The sequence below is a fragment of the Hyaena hyaena genome, unplaced genomic scaffold (assembly GCF_003009895.1).
Source record: "Hyaena hyaena isolate Hyena2069 unplaced genomic scaffold, ASM300989v1 scaffold_61, whole genome shotgun sequence".
Lineage (NCBI taxonomy): Eukaryota > Metazoa > Chordata > Mammalia > Carnivora > Hyaenidae > Hyaena > Hyaena hyaena.
In genome coordinates this window covers 1,525,018-1,538,059 of record NW_024080693.1, presented here as the reverse complement: position 1 = coordinate 1,538,059, position 13,042 = coordinate 1,525,018, and the positions used below count along the sequence as shown (strand labels likewise).

Below are 13,042 nucleotides of genomic sequence, written 5' to 3'. Positions count from 1 at the left end.
CTCCCCTTGGTGTGGCCTAGATCGAGAGACTTCGAAACTTCACCTTACTGTGTTGATTTTTATCGTGTTGTCCAAGAAGGGGATCAGTTCTATTCAGTAGTACTACACAGTTTTTATTCTTCTGTGTATTGAATTAAATAAGCCATTCTGAGTGCTCTTGACACCTCCACGTCACCACGTTGTTCTTCAGGGTCGAGGTGCTGGAGATGAGCCAGAAAGAAGACAGCTGGGGCCCGGACAGTGTCCTCGTGAGGTTTATAGATGAAGGCCGGACTGGACTGGTCACGAGTCACCAGCTGCTGCGTCTCCCAGAACATTTCCACACTCTGCCTCCCCAGGCGGTGGAGTTCATCGTTTGCAGAGTGAAACCTGCTGACAATGAAGTTGAATGGAATCCAAAGGTAAGTTATTTTGGCTTTTTGTGTTTTATATTTTTTTATATTTTGTTGACTCTGCGTGGAGGCTTATTTGAGTTTAAAGTTTTGAGTTTGGGTAAGCTGCGTCATGGTCCCGGACAGCTAAAGGGACAGCCTGCCTGGGTCCCCGCCGGTGCGGGGATGTGCTCACAGCCGCCGTCACAGACCCAGCTCCCAGGCCCCAGACAGCTGCCCGGCACCATCTTTGTCATTCGTGCTCACGGTCCTGGAGCCGGTGTAGAGTATGCCCTGCTGTGAAACAAGTTGGCTGTCAGCTTGAGAAGAACCAGAGGAAGCGCCAAGCGAATACCCCTGGCAGGCGGGGGTGGGGCGCGGGGGCCTGGGTGATGGATACTCTCTGGCGTGGCCAGGTGGTTCCCCTGCGGTTGGGAGGCCGGGCGGGGAGAGAGAGTCCAGAAAGAGCTTTCAGAGGAAAGGACATTTCCTCTGGGCCCTTCGGGAGGAGTAACGAGATTGTCACCACGTAGACCGGAGGAGGCACGAAAGGCGGAGGTGCCCGGAAGGGTGCTCCGGAGTGGGCTCACCTGGCTGTCCGGGATCAGGTGGGCCGTGCTCTCCGGCCTGGTGGAGACCAGACGGACAGTCCTGCTCAGCAGCAGAGCGAGTGGGACTTACTGTTCCCTAACGACACTCCTGATTCTTCAAAGGAAGGCTTAAGTTCGTACAGTCTAATTAATAGGATATAAAATAAGCCATTGCCATTGACGAAGTTAAACCACTTTGGTCAGACATCATCCAAGAAATGAACAGGTGGGTGTTTCCACAGTACAGGCTGGACACAGCGTTACTGTTGTAAGGTCACTAAAAATCTCCCTTATTAAATAGCAGGCTTTTTCCTTCTGCAAAGTATTGACTGAGCATCCCCGGTGTGCTGATGCCCCTGGGCTCTGGGGATGGTTAGCGAGGAAGGCCGTGGTGCTTGTCCTCGGGAAACCTTTCATCTCTCAAGACGGTCGCCCACAAGTACTTCTCCAAGAGGACCCTCCATAGAAATGGGGGAAAGGTCTCCCACGCGTGTTCTTCCAAATTCATGTGCAAGGTTCAAGGGGATAGAAACCGTCTAACCTGGACGAGCCAGCTCCCTCCTTGCGGCTTTCTCGGGGCAAAAATGTGCCTGAAAGAGAACAGCAGCCACGTGCCCAGGAAAGAGCACGCAGAAGCCTGGGGCCCCTCAGTTCCAGGGCCTCTTCCTTCTCACCGAGCTTCCAAAGTATGGGCATCCATACTTGGAAGACTTGTTCACAGAGGAGAGAGGATACTTGGCCACAGTGGACAACGCATTTTGGGAGTCCAGAGTGCACTGCCATGTGCACTGCCCGAACTGAGCCCCAGGGCTCAGTACCCTTGTCCACAAAGGGGCATCATGGCCTGTGACCTGCCTCACGGGACAGTGGGAGGGAGCAATGAAATACATGGAACAGTTTTTTTGCGAAACTGTGCAGCATAAACACAATAGGAGATTTTCTTAAAGCTTCAGATAAGTCACCTGTTTTGTTTTCTCAGGTCACTAGGTACATTCATCATAAAATCATTGGGAAATTGCATGATGCCAAAGTGGTACTGGCTTTAGGAAACACAGTGTGGGTCGATCCAATGGTGAGTGTGTGCTTTTCCTAAAGGAAATCTGTGTTTGAATGGGCCCTTAAAATTATTTGTGGTATTCTCATTTGTTGCATAAATAGTTGTTTCCCTCGAACAAATGGAGGCTTTGGGGGGCTCTTTGTTAGGGAGGATTAGGTTTTCCCCCCCCCATATTATTTGGGTCTTAAATTTGGCTGTATAACCATACACTTTAAAATTTAATCATAAATTTTGTATAAGAGAATCCCTTACACTATAACCTAGCACTCACAGTGGAGACAGGCTTTCTGGAACTCTCCTTGCTCCATGTGACAGTCTCTGATCTATTCTATTCCACTTTTTCAAGCATTGGTTGTATACTGTTAAGTCAGTTTCACAGTCCTCTGTCCCCACTGGTGGAGGCCCCATGTCAGGACAGTGGCCCCCACGTGGAATCAGTCATGTTGAGGATTCTTGGGCTTTCAGAAATGGCTTTTATTATGGTTATAGTCTCTGCCTCGCTCCTTCAGCAAATATTTGTTGAGCACCTGTTATGTGTGAGGTCCTGTGTGTGGGCGCTTGGCTTCTGTCTGTGAACAAAAGTTCCTACCCTGTGGAGCTGACATAGGGGTGGGCAGGGCTGAGTTCAGACCAAGACCTGTAATTGGGACCTCAGTGTATCCTCTCGCTGCTTGCCCCCCGAGAACTCTGCTTTTCAGTGCGAAGTTTTGCTCCATTGGCCTTGAATCTTAATTAGTATGATAAGGTTTAAAGGAATTCAGTTCTTAAGAATTGTTCTGCTGGAAGTTATTATTATGAGACTAGAAAAGCCTTAACACACCGAGAAGCTTGGGTGTAGGATTTAAGAGTTCGGAAGAGAAAATGTTTTTCAGTAGAGAAGGTAGAGATTGCCAGTGCAGGTCAATTAATATTTGGGGTCTTTAGTTTCCATAATAGTCAATATTCTGGTGGTTTATTGGAGACAAAAAAAAAAATAGAAACTTTATTAAGTGATTTTTAAAACTGTAGCTGAGAAAATCAAGAATCCAGAACAGAAAGCCCCCGTGGTGTCCGCTTCTGCAGCTCCGCAGCATGGCACTGCCCGTGGCACGGGGCAGGGGAGACAGGCCCCTGCACCCGCTTCCATCTCCACCCAGCCCAGCTCGGCCCCCCGTTCGAGTGGAGAGAGGCCCTGGCGCCACTCCCAGGAGGGAGCGCCTTCCCGGTGCCCACTTCACAAAGTGCTCCCGCTGCCTCCTCTGCCATGAAAGGGCCACGCGGTCCTGGGGTGAGCCTCCCATCAGCAGGAATCAGGATGTCACAGAGCTTCACATTTTGTCCAAATTAAAATTGATGGGAGTATTTTGGTTGCAGAAAAAAATGCAGTAGAGGAAACTGTCCAGAACACAGGCCCCCTCCAGGTGCCGAAGCCTCTGAGCCTTGGGGTCCTCCTTGTTAGGGGAGGTGAAACTACTCAAGTAATGAAATTAGAAAGTTAGAAAGTGAGAGTCCTGTGCATGGTCCTTGCATTACAGATTGGTCTCATCTGGGAGTTTTAGTCCAGGATTGAGTTTTGGGCCCCCCAACCCCAGACCTCTTCATACTTTGGCAGTGTGGGGGCGGGTTCCGGAAGCATCTCTCGTGTGACTTCTGATGTGGCAGAGGGAGGCCCCCGTGCACCAGACATTGCACAGCGAGATTGCGAGGTCACCGAGAGCGTGTTCGATTGATTTAAAAGTTCAAAGCATGGTTCCTGCAAATATGCTTTGTCTCTGATTCAAGGTGCACGTTACAAAACTTTCAAATTTGAAGACGTCTGTCATTGATTATAACGTTCGTGCTGAAATTGTGTCAATGGGCTTGGGTGTTGACAACTCGGAGCACGTGGAACAACTGAAGACGCTGCACCAAGGAGCTCAAGTGCCACCTGGTGAAGAAAGCCTGAGCCACGCCCTGTACGTAGACCTTTTTGTTTTAACTTGAGAGAGAGAGAATGAGGAGGAGATGGGCGGGGCAGGGGGAAGGGGGGGAGAGAGAGAGAAAGAGAGAGAGGGAGAATATCCCAAGTAGGCTCCAAGCTCAGCGTGGAGCCCAACACGGGGCTCAGATCCTACAGCCCAGGGGTCATGATCTGAGCCAAAATCAAGAGTCGGATGCTCAACTGACTGAGGCACCAGGCGCCCTTGTAAGTCGATTTTTGTCTCCCTTTTGGAAGAGCTGTTTTTTGGGAGTATAACTCACGAGTGTCAGAGACTTTTTCTTTTTTTTCTTTTTTCTTTTTTTTTTTGAAAGTTGACTGGGTACTGAGTCTCCACGTTTTCATCGCTCAGCTTCAGTAATTTCTCAGGCTTGGAGAGTCTTATTTTATCCATACCCCAGTGCGCATTTTTGCTTTTGCTGGAATATTATAAAACAGATCCCAAATGTGCTGTTATACCTGTATCTCGTGCTAAATCAGTTTTTGTTACCTTTTCCCTGACTGCACACACACACAGAACAGTATAGACGTCGTAAGTGTAGTTTGGTGGACTTTCTGAGCACAGAAGCCAATCCTGGATCAGAAAGAGGGCGTGAGTCCGTGCCGCCCCCTGCCCCCTCCCCAGGGCAGCTGCCATCCCGACGTGGAAGAGCATGTATCGCCCTACCCTGGTTTGTACTTTGTGTGAAGGGACTCGAACAGTGTGTCTCTGGTTCTGCTTCGGCACAGTTCGTGAAATCCACCCATGCTGTGCGGGTGCCTGTGCGTCGTAAAATCTTACTGCCGCCTGACACCGCGTGTGTGAACGTACCGTAATTTGTTCACCCCTTCTGTCCTTGGCGGAGGCATCTCCCTGCCCCGGGCTGCCACTGGGGGCGGTGTGGATGCTGCCTGCCTGTGCTCCGGTGCGCGTGCAGCTGTTCCTCCTGAGGCTGGTGGTACTTTGCAGCCTGTGTGTGTTGTATAAACAAGCCCAGAGTGCACGGTTGTCACTTTTCTTCCTTTTACACAAATATACCAGAAAAAAAAAAGAACACTTGGGTTCTTGGACACTTCCTGGGACTGTCGCTTTCCTCTGCCCCAAATCCCTTACCTCCTGCCTCTGAGACTGCATCACACCCACACCCACCACGTAAACAGACAGTCCGGATGTCTCGTGAACGTAAACGCCCCTCAGCGTCATCCTAACATCTGTTTGCCTTTCTTAACCTCAGGACGGAGTTACTTTGTACTTTTTCAGTGTAATTTTTGTGCCTGTGTGGCTTTTAAAAGCCCATTTAAGAACAGTTGCCACCTTCACTTCTATTCATCGTCTCCTTCATGAATAAAAGGACCAGTAATTTCTTCCCATGTTTTCCCAGTGTAGGGCTTTCTTTCCATGTTTTTTCAGAAGAAATAGATTAGCTTGCCACTGTAGGGTATAGTCTTCATTATAACCAAGATTAAAGATATAATCTGATTTTTTTCAGATGGGCTTTAAAAAATGTTTTTTTTAATGTTTACTTTTGAACAGAAAAAAAAAAACAGCGTGAGTGGGGGAGGGGCAGAGAGAGGGAGACACAGGATCCGAAGCAGGCTCCAGGCTCTGAGCTGTCAGCACAGAGCCCAACTTGGGCTCGAACCCACAGACTGTGAGATCATGACCTGTGCTGAAGTCCAACGCTTAATTGATCGAGCCACCCAGGCGCCCCCAGGCTTTTTTTATTTTTTAATGTTTGGGAGGGAGAGCATGTGCATGAGTTGGGGAGGGACCTGGAGAGCAGGAAAGAGAAACCCGAGCAGGCTCTGCCTCACTGTCAGCACAGGGCCTGCTGTGGGGCTCGATCTCAGAAAAAAACAAACAAACAAGGAAAAAAAACCCAGAATTGCTGAGGCTGAGGCATAAAGTTGCTGCCTAGTAGTGTTCCAGACTGGTAGTCCCAGTTTACACTGCCACAGGTAGAGGATGAGAGACTGGGAAAGTCCCCGGCACCCCTTTGGGGGAGGATGGGCTCATCAGGAAGAATGTTGCAGCCACCTGTTCGAAAAGTGGGCAGAAGACCTGAGCACCTGAGCAGACACTTCACCATGTCTTACTAATGAATTGCTCAGCAAAGAATATATGAAAGGGCACCCAGACTCCTCAGTCATCACAGAAATGCTGTTTAAAACCACAATGTGATAATAGCACTTCATACCCCCCAGAAATGAGGGAAAGAAAATACCAGGTGTTGGTTAGGCTGTGACGTAACAAAAGGCTTTTTGAAACTTGACTAGAGGGGCACCTGCGTGGCTTAGTTAAGTGTCCAACTTTGGCTCAGGTCATGATCTCACGGTTCATGGGTTTGAGCCCCGCATTGGGCTCTGTGCTGACAGCTCGGAGCCTGGAGCCTGCTTCACGTTCTGTGTCTCCCTCTCTCTCTGCCCCTTCCCGTGTTTATGCTCTGTCTCTTTCTGTCTCTCAATGATAAATAAATGTCTAAAAATTTTTTAAAAAAGAAACCAGTAGCATGCTATTATTACATCTAAAAAATTAACAGTAATTTCTAAAATTGCACGTGTTTTTCATTGTGTTAAAACACACATAACAGAATTTCTCATATTTTTTTCAAATTGTGGCAAAACACACAAAATCTGTCATGCTCTTCTGAACGCACAGAAGTCCATTCACAGTGTGTGAAACCGTCACAGGAGGGTGGGAGAGACTCTGGTCCTTGCCTCAGTCAAAATGTATCTCTCCAACAACAGAGAGCAAAGCAATAGAGTTTATTGAGGCAAAGTGCGAAGGTCTCAAGAGTGAGGGGCCCCGACGGGGGAGCCGCTGAAGATTGTCGTCTCTGACTGTTTATCAGGACCTTATCAGAAACTTTGTGAGACTTCTCTCACAGCACCTAGCCTGGGCAGGTCTGGAATACCTTTATCCTTCCCCTCCCCCAACCCCACCCCCTTCAGCCCCCGCTTGCAGCCGCAGCCTGCCTCCCTGAGGGTTGAGGGTCGCTGATCTGTCCCTGCCTAATATTGACCCTTTCTCTGCTCGTAACCACCACCACCACCGTGCACCCCTTGAACGTTTTCAACTCCCCAAACAGAAACCTTGTCCCCACGAAACACTAACCCCCATCCCTGCCCCCACAGCCCCTGGAAACCTTCATTCTACTTTCTGTTACTTGGCCTGTCAGAACAGGCACCCTGTATAAATGGGGTCATGCAACACAGGGCCTTTTGTGTCTGGTTCAGTTCACTCTGTGAAGCTTTCCGGGCTCACCCACGTTGCAGCATGTATCAGGATCTGCCCTTTCTAAGGCTGAAGAATATTCCTCTGCGTGGAGAGATCCCATTTTGTTTGTCCTTTCAGCTGTTAGTGGACGTTTGGCTGTTGTGAGTTGTGCTGCTGTGAACATGGCTGTATGAACCGCTGTTGAGGTCCCTGCTCTCCATTCCTCCTGGGACACACCCAGAAGTGGCATTGCTGGTTCACACATAATTCTGTGTTTTATTGTTTTCAGCTGCTGAACTGTTTCCCACAGCAGCTGCTCCATTTGACGTTTGCAGCAGTGATGCACAGAGGGTCCCGTTTTCTCCATGTCCTTGTCTAGAAATTAGCCCAAGGCGAAGGCTTGAGGTCTCCCTCAGGACTTTTCTGAACCTGCATCTTGCCTCGGCATGCATGTGGCTTTCTGCCCCCAAATGTCCTGATTTCCTAGGGTCACCCAGCTTCTCCTTTGGGCTTTAGATGGTCTGTGGTGTCTGGGTCCCTGATCCCTTCCCCTCAGCGTCTGTGGGCTTGTGGTCTCTCTTTCTGAGCAGTACCTGCTATTTTCTGTTGGCGTTCCAAGTTTGGCCCCTCAGGTCCCCCACCAGAGAGGTCAGAGCGGACCATGCAGTAATCAGCGAGTAAAGCCTGCTCTGCTCCCTCTGGTTTGAGGTGGGGATGAGAATCAGGCTGCTGCCCGCCCAAAGCAAGACCACTGTGCTGTGGTGGGTGGGCCAAGGGCGAGTTGAAGTGCCCAAGGCCCTTCCTCCGGTTCTGAAGCTGGCTTTTCCTTTATTGGGCATTTGCTTTGTTGCTGTAAGCCTTTGGGTGCTGGCCCCTGCAGAGGTGGTTCCCACAGCATCTGGTGGTCCTTTCGGGGCTTCTGCGGGGAGATGGAAGGCTGGAGTTGCCTTGCCCACCATTTTGTTCTGATGTTTTCCGGTGACAAGATGCAGGAATATGTCTTCAGTCTAATGTTTCCAGTTCATCTAATTAACAGATAATTGTTCTTACCTGAATTATCCTTGGGCCACTTGAAGCTTTAAAATTCATTCTGTAAATTTTTATTGTCTACAGTAGGGAACAGATGAAGGGGCATCTTGCACTGTAATAGAGTGAGACAGACCATCAGCAGGCTACAGACGGACATGGTGGGTCACATGGTGAGATGCAGCCAGTGAGCACAGACAGGTTAGGGTGGCTGTGGGCTGAGAAAGGTGAGAAGTGACCCAGGTGCCATCTAGGACAGTACTCCCGAAGGGACAGGGAGGGCTCCACCATCCCTTGATTCTGGAAACAGGGAGGAAGGTGTGGCGACTAGAGCAGAAGCATGGGGGCCCCTAGGTGCTGAGCGGTCCTGGGACGGCATCTTGTGGCCATTTGCAAGGACTGGGCTCCACTCTAAGGAGGCAGAGCCATGAGAAGGTTTTGAGCAGAGGGGTGATTAATCAAAAGATCCTTGGCACCCATGTTGAGGATGGGCTGGGTTGGGGGGCAAGGCTGTGCTGGGAGTTCAGGATGGGGGGGGACACTGGCTTGGGCTAGGGTGGCTTTGTGGAGGTGGTGAGAAGTGGCTGCTTTCTGAATACATTTGTAGTGTGTGTGTGGCCTCACGGAGCCTCGTTGGCAGGTCCTGGGTACTGAGAGCGGGAAGGAGCGAGTGCTGAGCCCCGCGGGCCCTGTGTTGAGTGGCGGGGGGCCTGAGGGGACACCGGAAGGGGGCCTGAGAAGGAGCAGCCGCAGCGTTGAGGGAGGCCTCGGAGGGCGAACACCCAGACGGGGCAGGTGCAGGGGTGTCTCAGAGCAGGAGCCGTGAGCCCGCCAGACGCTGCCAGGAGGCCTGAGGAGTGAGTCCAGGGGCTGGCCGTGGGGGCGGCCGTGGGAGCTGGCCGTGGGGGCGGCCATGGGAGCTGGCCAGAGGCTGGCCATGGGGGCGGCCATGGGGATGGCTATGGGGGCAGCTGTAGGAGCTGGCCATGGGGGCAGCCCTGGGAGCTGGCTGTGGGGGCGGCCGTGGGGCTGCTGGTGACCAGGGAGGATTCCTGCTGATGGATGAACACATCCGAGAGTTTGAAAGAACACGACAAAGGTTAAAATACTTCAGTCTGAGATTGTTAGTTTTTATCTGAACGAATTGGGTGCCGTGAGATTAGGATACATGTCAGCTTCTGTACACTTTCAGGAAACAAAAATTGCTCCATGCTTGCTTATGAGATACTCTTCTAGAAGCAGGGACCTCGCTAGAGTTTCGTAGATTTAACGAAAACGAGGCTTGATGGCTTCCGTCAAACAACAGCTGCTCCTGAGCCCCAGCTCTGTTCTCCGCTTGGCCCTCTGCACTCTGATCGTGTGGTTGTGCAGGAGTCTTGCACACGTGTGGCCCCACACGTAAGGCAGAAGTGCAGAGGACCGTGAGCAAGGTTCTACGGATGGAGTCTGCCCAGGAAACTCCATTCCAGGAGCTGAATGGTGCCTTGCTTACAGCGGGTTGGGAAAGAAGATAGTTCCTGGGGACGTAAAAGACTTGGAAGCCATAGGGCTTGGTAACAGACAGACACAGGGGTGTGACTCTGTAACTCTGAGCGCCTGGGGTGGGAGGGCATTGGCATGGCGGACAGTTCCAGGGTGCTTCCCAGAGAGCAGCTCGCCCTGGAGGAGGACCTACTGAGTTGGTGTGGGACATGTTATGTTTCAAGGTTCTCCAAAGCATAATCCCAGAGCTCAGGAAAGCAGCTGGGAAGCTAGTTAGCTGGTATTAGAGGAGAGTCACACTGGGAAAGCATGTGACGAGCAGGGACGGAGCCCCACGGGTGAGGGTCTGGTGGGGGCACAGAGTGAGTGATGGAGGGCCTGGTGCTGCACAGTGCGGGGGACGTGGCCTGAGGAGGGGCCCCTGCCTGGCTTGTTGGAACACGGGTATGCCCTCTTCACTTTTTGGGGGGTGCCATTCACAGGCTTCATGTGTGTCAACCAGAAGTCACAGTCACACTCCCCACACCACGGATGTGTGTGCGTGCACACGTGTTTGTATGGTTTGGTATGGGTTTGCTCTTTTAGGCTTGAATTATCTCTAAAAGGATGCACAAAAACTTACTTCCATTGTCACCCATGAGGAAGGTGGCCGGATGGCTGGGAAACAGGGGCCAGAGAGATTTTTCACTGTAGACCTTTGTGTATCAAAACATTGAACCGCATGAATGTGGTTACCGGCTCCAAAAAAAAAAATTTAAAAATTTGTAAAGGATGAGGGAGTCCCCTATGTGCTGATATGGAGTAATCTATGTCTAGTTATTAAGTACAGTCAGAAAATGGGCAGAAAAGTGAATTTAATAGGTTCCCATAAATTTAAATGGTTTCCAGATGGAGACCCACACTGGTAAAATGATGTCTCGGGGAGAAGGGGCTGAGGGTCTAGGGCAGGGAGCAGAGATGGCTTTTCCTTCCTGCCCTTGTAACGCTGTGGGTGAATGAGTGACTGTGTTTATCTGACAGTCTCTATCGGTCGCCTGCTCTGTGCTCACTGCCAGGCGTGGGGCAGTCAGCAGAGCTGGCAGCCCGGCCCTTCATCCGTCAAGGGGCCCTAAGCGGTGTATGGGCCTGACTTGAGGCGGTGGGCACCGCACGGTCATTTGCCACCTGCCTTCCCCCTCTTGCTGGAGGGACGCTGGAGAGGCTAGAGGCTGCTGTCTGCATCTTGGAGCTCACCGTCCCCTCTTCCCTGCAGGGCGCCTTCTCCAGCAGAAGATGCCGCTGGTCTGCAGAGCACGCAGGAGGACAGGGGCTCGGGAGGAGGTGCTGACTCCGAGGCGAAGCTGGAAAACCAAAAGCATGGTTGGTGATTTAAAGCATGGCTGATATAAAGTCATGAAAGCTTGAAAATTTCACAGCGTTGAGGCTCTCCACTTTTAGATGAGTTATATAGAAGGTGACATAAAATGCTATTACTTAACTTCTATTTTTGACAGTTCAGCCTCCAATGTTTTAATTTTTTAAATGGGAGCCTTTTTTTTTTTTTAAAGAGAGAATGCGAGCTGGGGAGAGAGACAGAGAGGGAGAGAGAGAATCTTAAGCAGGCTTCACGCTCAGCACAGAGCCCAATGTGGGGCTCCATCCCCCCAGCCTGCGCTCATGACCTGAGCTGAAATCAAGAGTCCGACACTCAACCAACGGAGCCACCCAGGCGCCCCCCCCCCCCCGTTTTTTTAAAATAAATTTTTCCTTTTTGTTAATTGAGGTATAAGTTTCATCCAGTAAAGCACGCAGCTTATCAGAATTACTTACATGTGTATATTATGTCTATTGACTGCACCCAGATGAAGCTGCTGAACATTTCCAGAAGCCCAGGAATCTCCCTCCTGCATCTTCCCCACCTGAAACCCTTCCCAGGAACTGTTGTCCTGACTTTTGTCACCACCAGCTTTGCTGAGTTAGAAGCACAGAGTGTATACTCTTGGGGCTTTCCTCGCTCAGCGTCCTATCTGGAATTCATCTAGATTATCACAGGGAGTGGTGATACCTTCTGGCCGCTGAGTCATACTCTGTGATGTGAATATACTACACCTTGTCTGTTTGCCTGTTGATAGACACTGAGGCTGTTTTCATTTTGGGGCTATTATTAAAGCTGCTGTGAACATACTCGTTCAAGTCTTCGAACGGAAGATTCAAGTGTTTTAGACTGCCAAGTTCAAATGGTGTTGTTTCAGAAAGAGTTGTGTTTAGCACTGGCTCCTCGTGTGTGCTCACTACAGGCGGCTTCCCATCAGGCGGGCGACTTTAGTCTCAGCAGGGCACGGTAGCCGCAGGGAAGCCTGGGGCCGTGGCAATAAGGCCACTCCTTTGCAGAGTAACTTTACTGTCCTGATATAAAAAAAAAAAAAAATTTTTTTTTTAACATTTATTTATTTTTGAGAGAGCACAAGTGGGGCAGGGGCAGAGAGAGAGGGAGATACAGAATCTGAAACAAGCCCCAGGCTCTGAGCTGTCCACACAGAGCCCAATATGGGGCTCGAACCCACAAACCGTGAGATCATGACCTGAGCCGAAGTTGGATGCTTAACCGACCGAGCCACCCGGGCGCCCCCTGATCATTTTTATACTATTTATCCAATCCATTTTTATAAGTTCTACTAAGTGTGGTGTATTTTAATTTTTTCTAATTATTCTTTGCAAGTGGATGCTTGAGTTTCTGTGGAATTTGTACCCCTCAGTTCTCAGCTAAAAGTTGCATGAAGTGGGAAAAGTACATATAGGTACATAGATTATACCGTTACATATAAATAACTTACTGGAACATTTGACCTTCTGTCCAGAAACTTCACCTGAAAACACAAGAGATTCTTCCCTTAACAAAACCACAGAACCTCTGAAAAGGTACGTCCATCTGCTGGGGGAGCCTACTTCACTTCCTTGCCTTGTGAGTAAGTAGCGAGGCACGTGTAAGCCTTTTTTTCTCTCTTAGCTTCCACCCACAAGTCAAATGGTTCCAAAAAGATGATGTGGTCATACTGAAGATAAGGCTAAGGAACGTAAAAGATCACAACTGCAAATATTTCCAGGATAGAGTCGTTTTCAGGTAGGTTCACGCACGTCTTATGAAGTAAAACAGAAATCACTTCTAACACGGGAGAACACCAACCTTTCCTTCTGCGAACCTAGCGCCTGGGCGGGAGAGAAGTTTTACATGGCCGATATGGAGCTGCAGGGCAACATAGTCGGAGACGACTGCAAGTGCACGATTATGGGCGAGGAGCCTGTGATCACGCTGGCGAAGGAGAGAAAGGAGCCTTGGCGCAGCTTACTCAAGCGGAGGGTGAGTGCATGCGGGCCGCAGCGGCT

At 50.2% G+C, this 13,042-nt stretch overlaps 1 protein-coding gene across 1 annotated transcript in view; it reads left to right on the top strand.

The window, feature by feature from the left end:
* Positions 1–13,042, top strand: part of TDRD12 (tudor domain containing 12) — a 73,756-nt gene that overhangs the window by 59,280 nt on the left and 1,434 nt on the right. Inside the window, exons 24-30 of the mRNA XM_039231896.1 lie at positions 191–401; positions 1,941–2,033; positions 3,780–3,952; positions 10,932–11,038; positions 12,517–12,577; positions 12,666–12,779; positions 12,863–13,016. Of these exons, the coding sequence (XP_039087827.1) occupies positions 191–401; positions 1,941–2,033; positions 3,780–3,952; positions 10,932–11,038; positions 12,517–12,577; positions 12,666–12,779; positions 12,863–13,016 (913 nt within the window). The remainder of the gene's footprint in view (positions 1–190; positions 402–1,940; positions 2,034–3,779; positions 3,953–10,931; positions 11,039–12,516; positions 12,578–12,665; positions 12,780–12,862; positions 13,017–13,042) is intronic.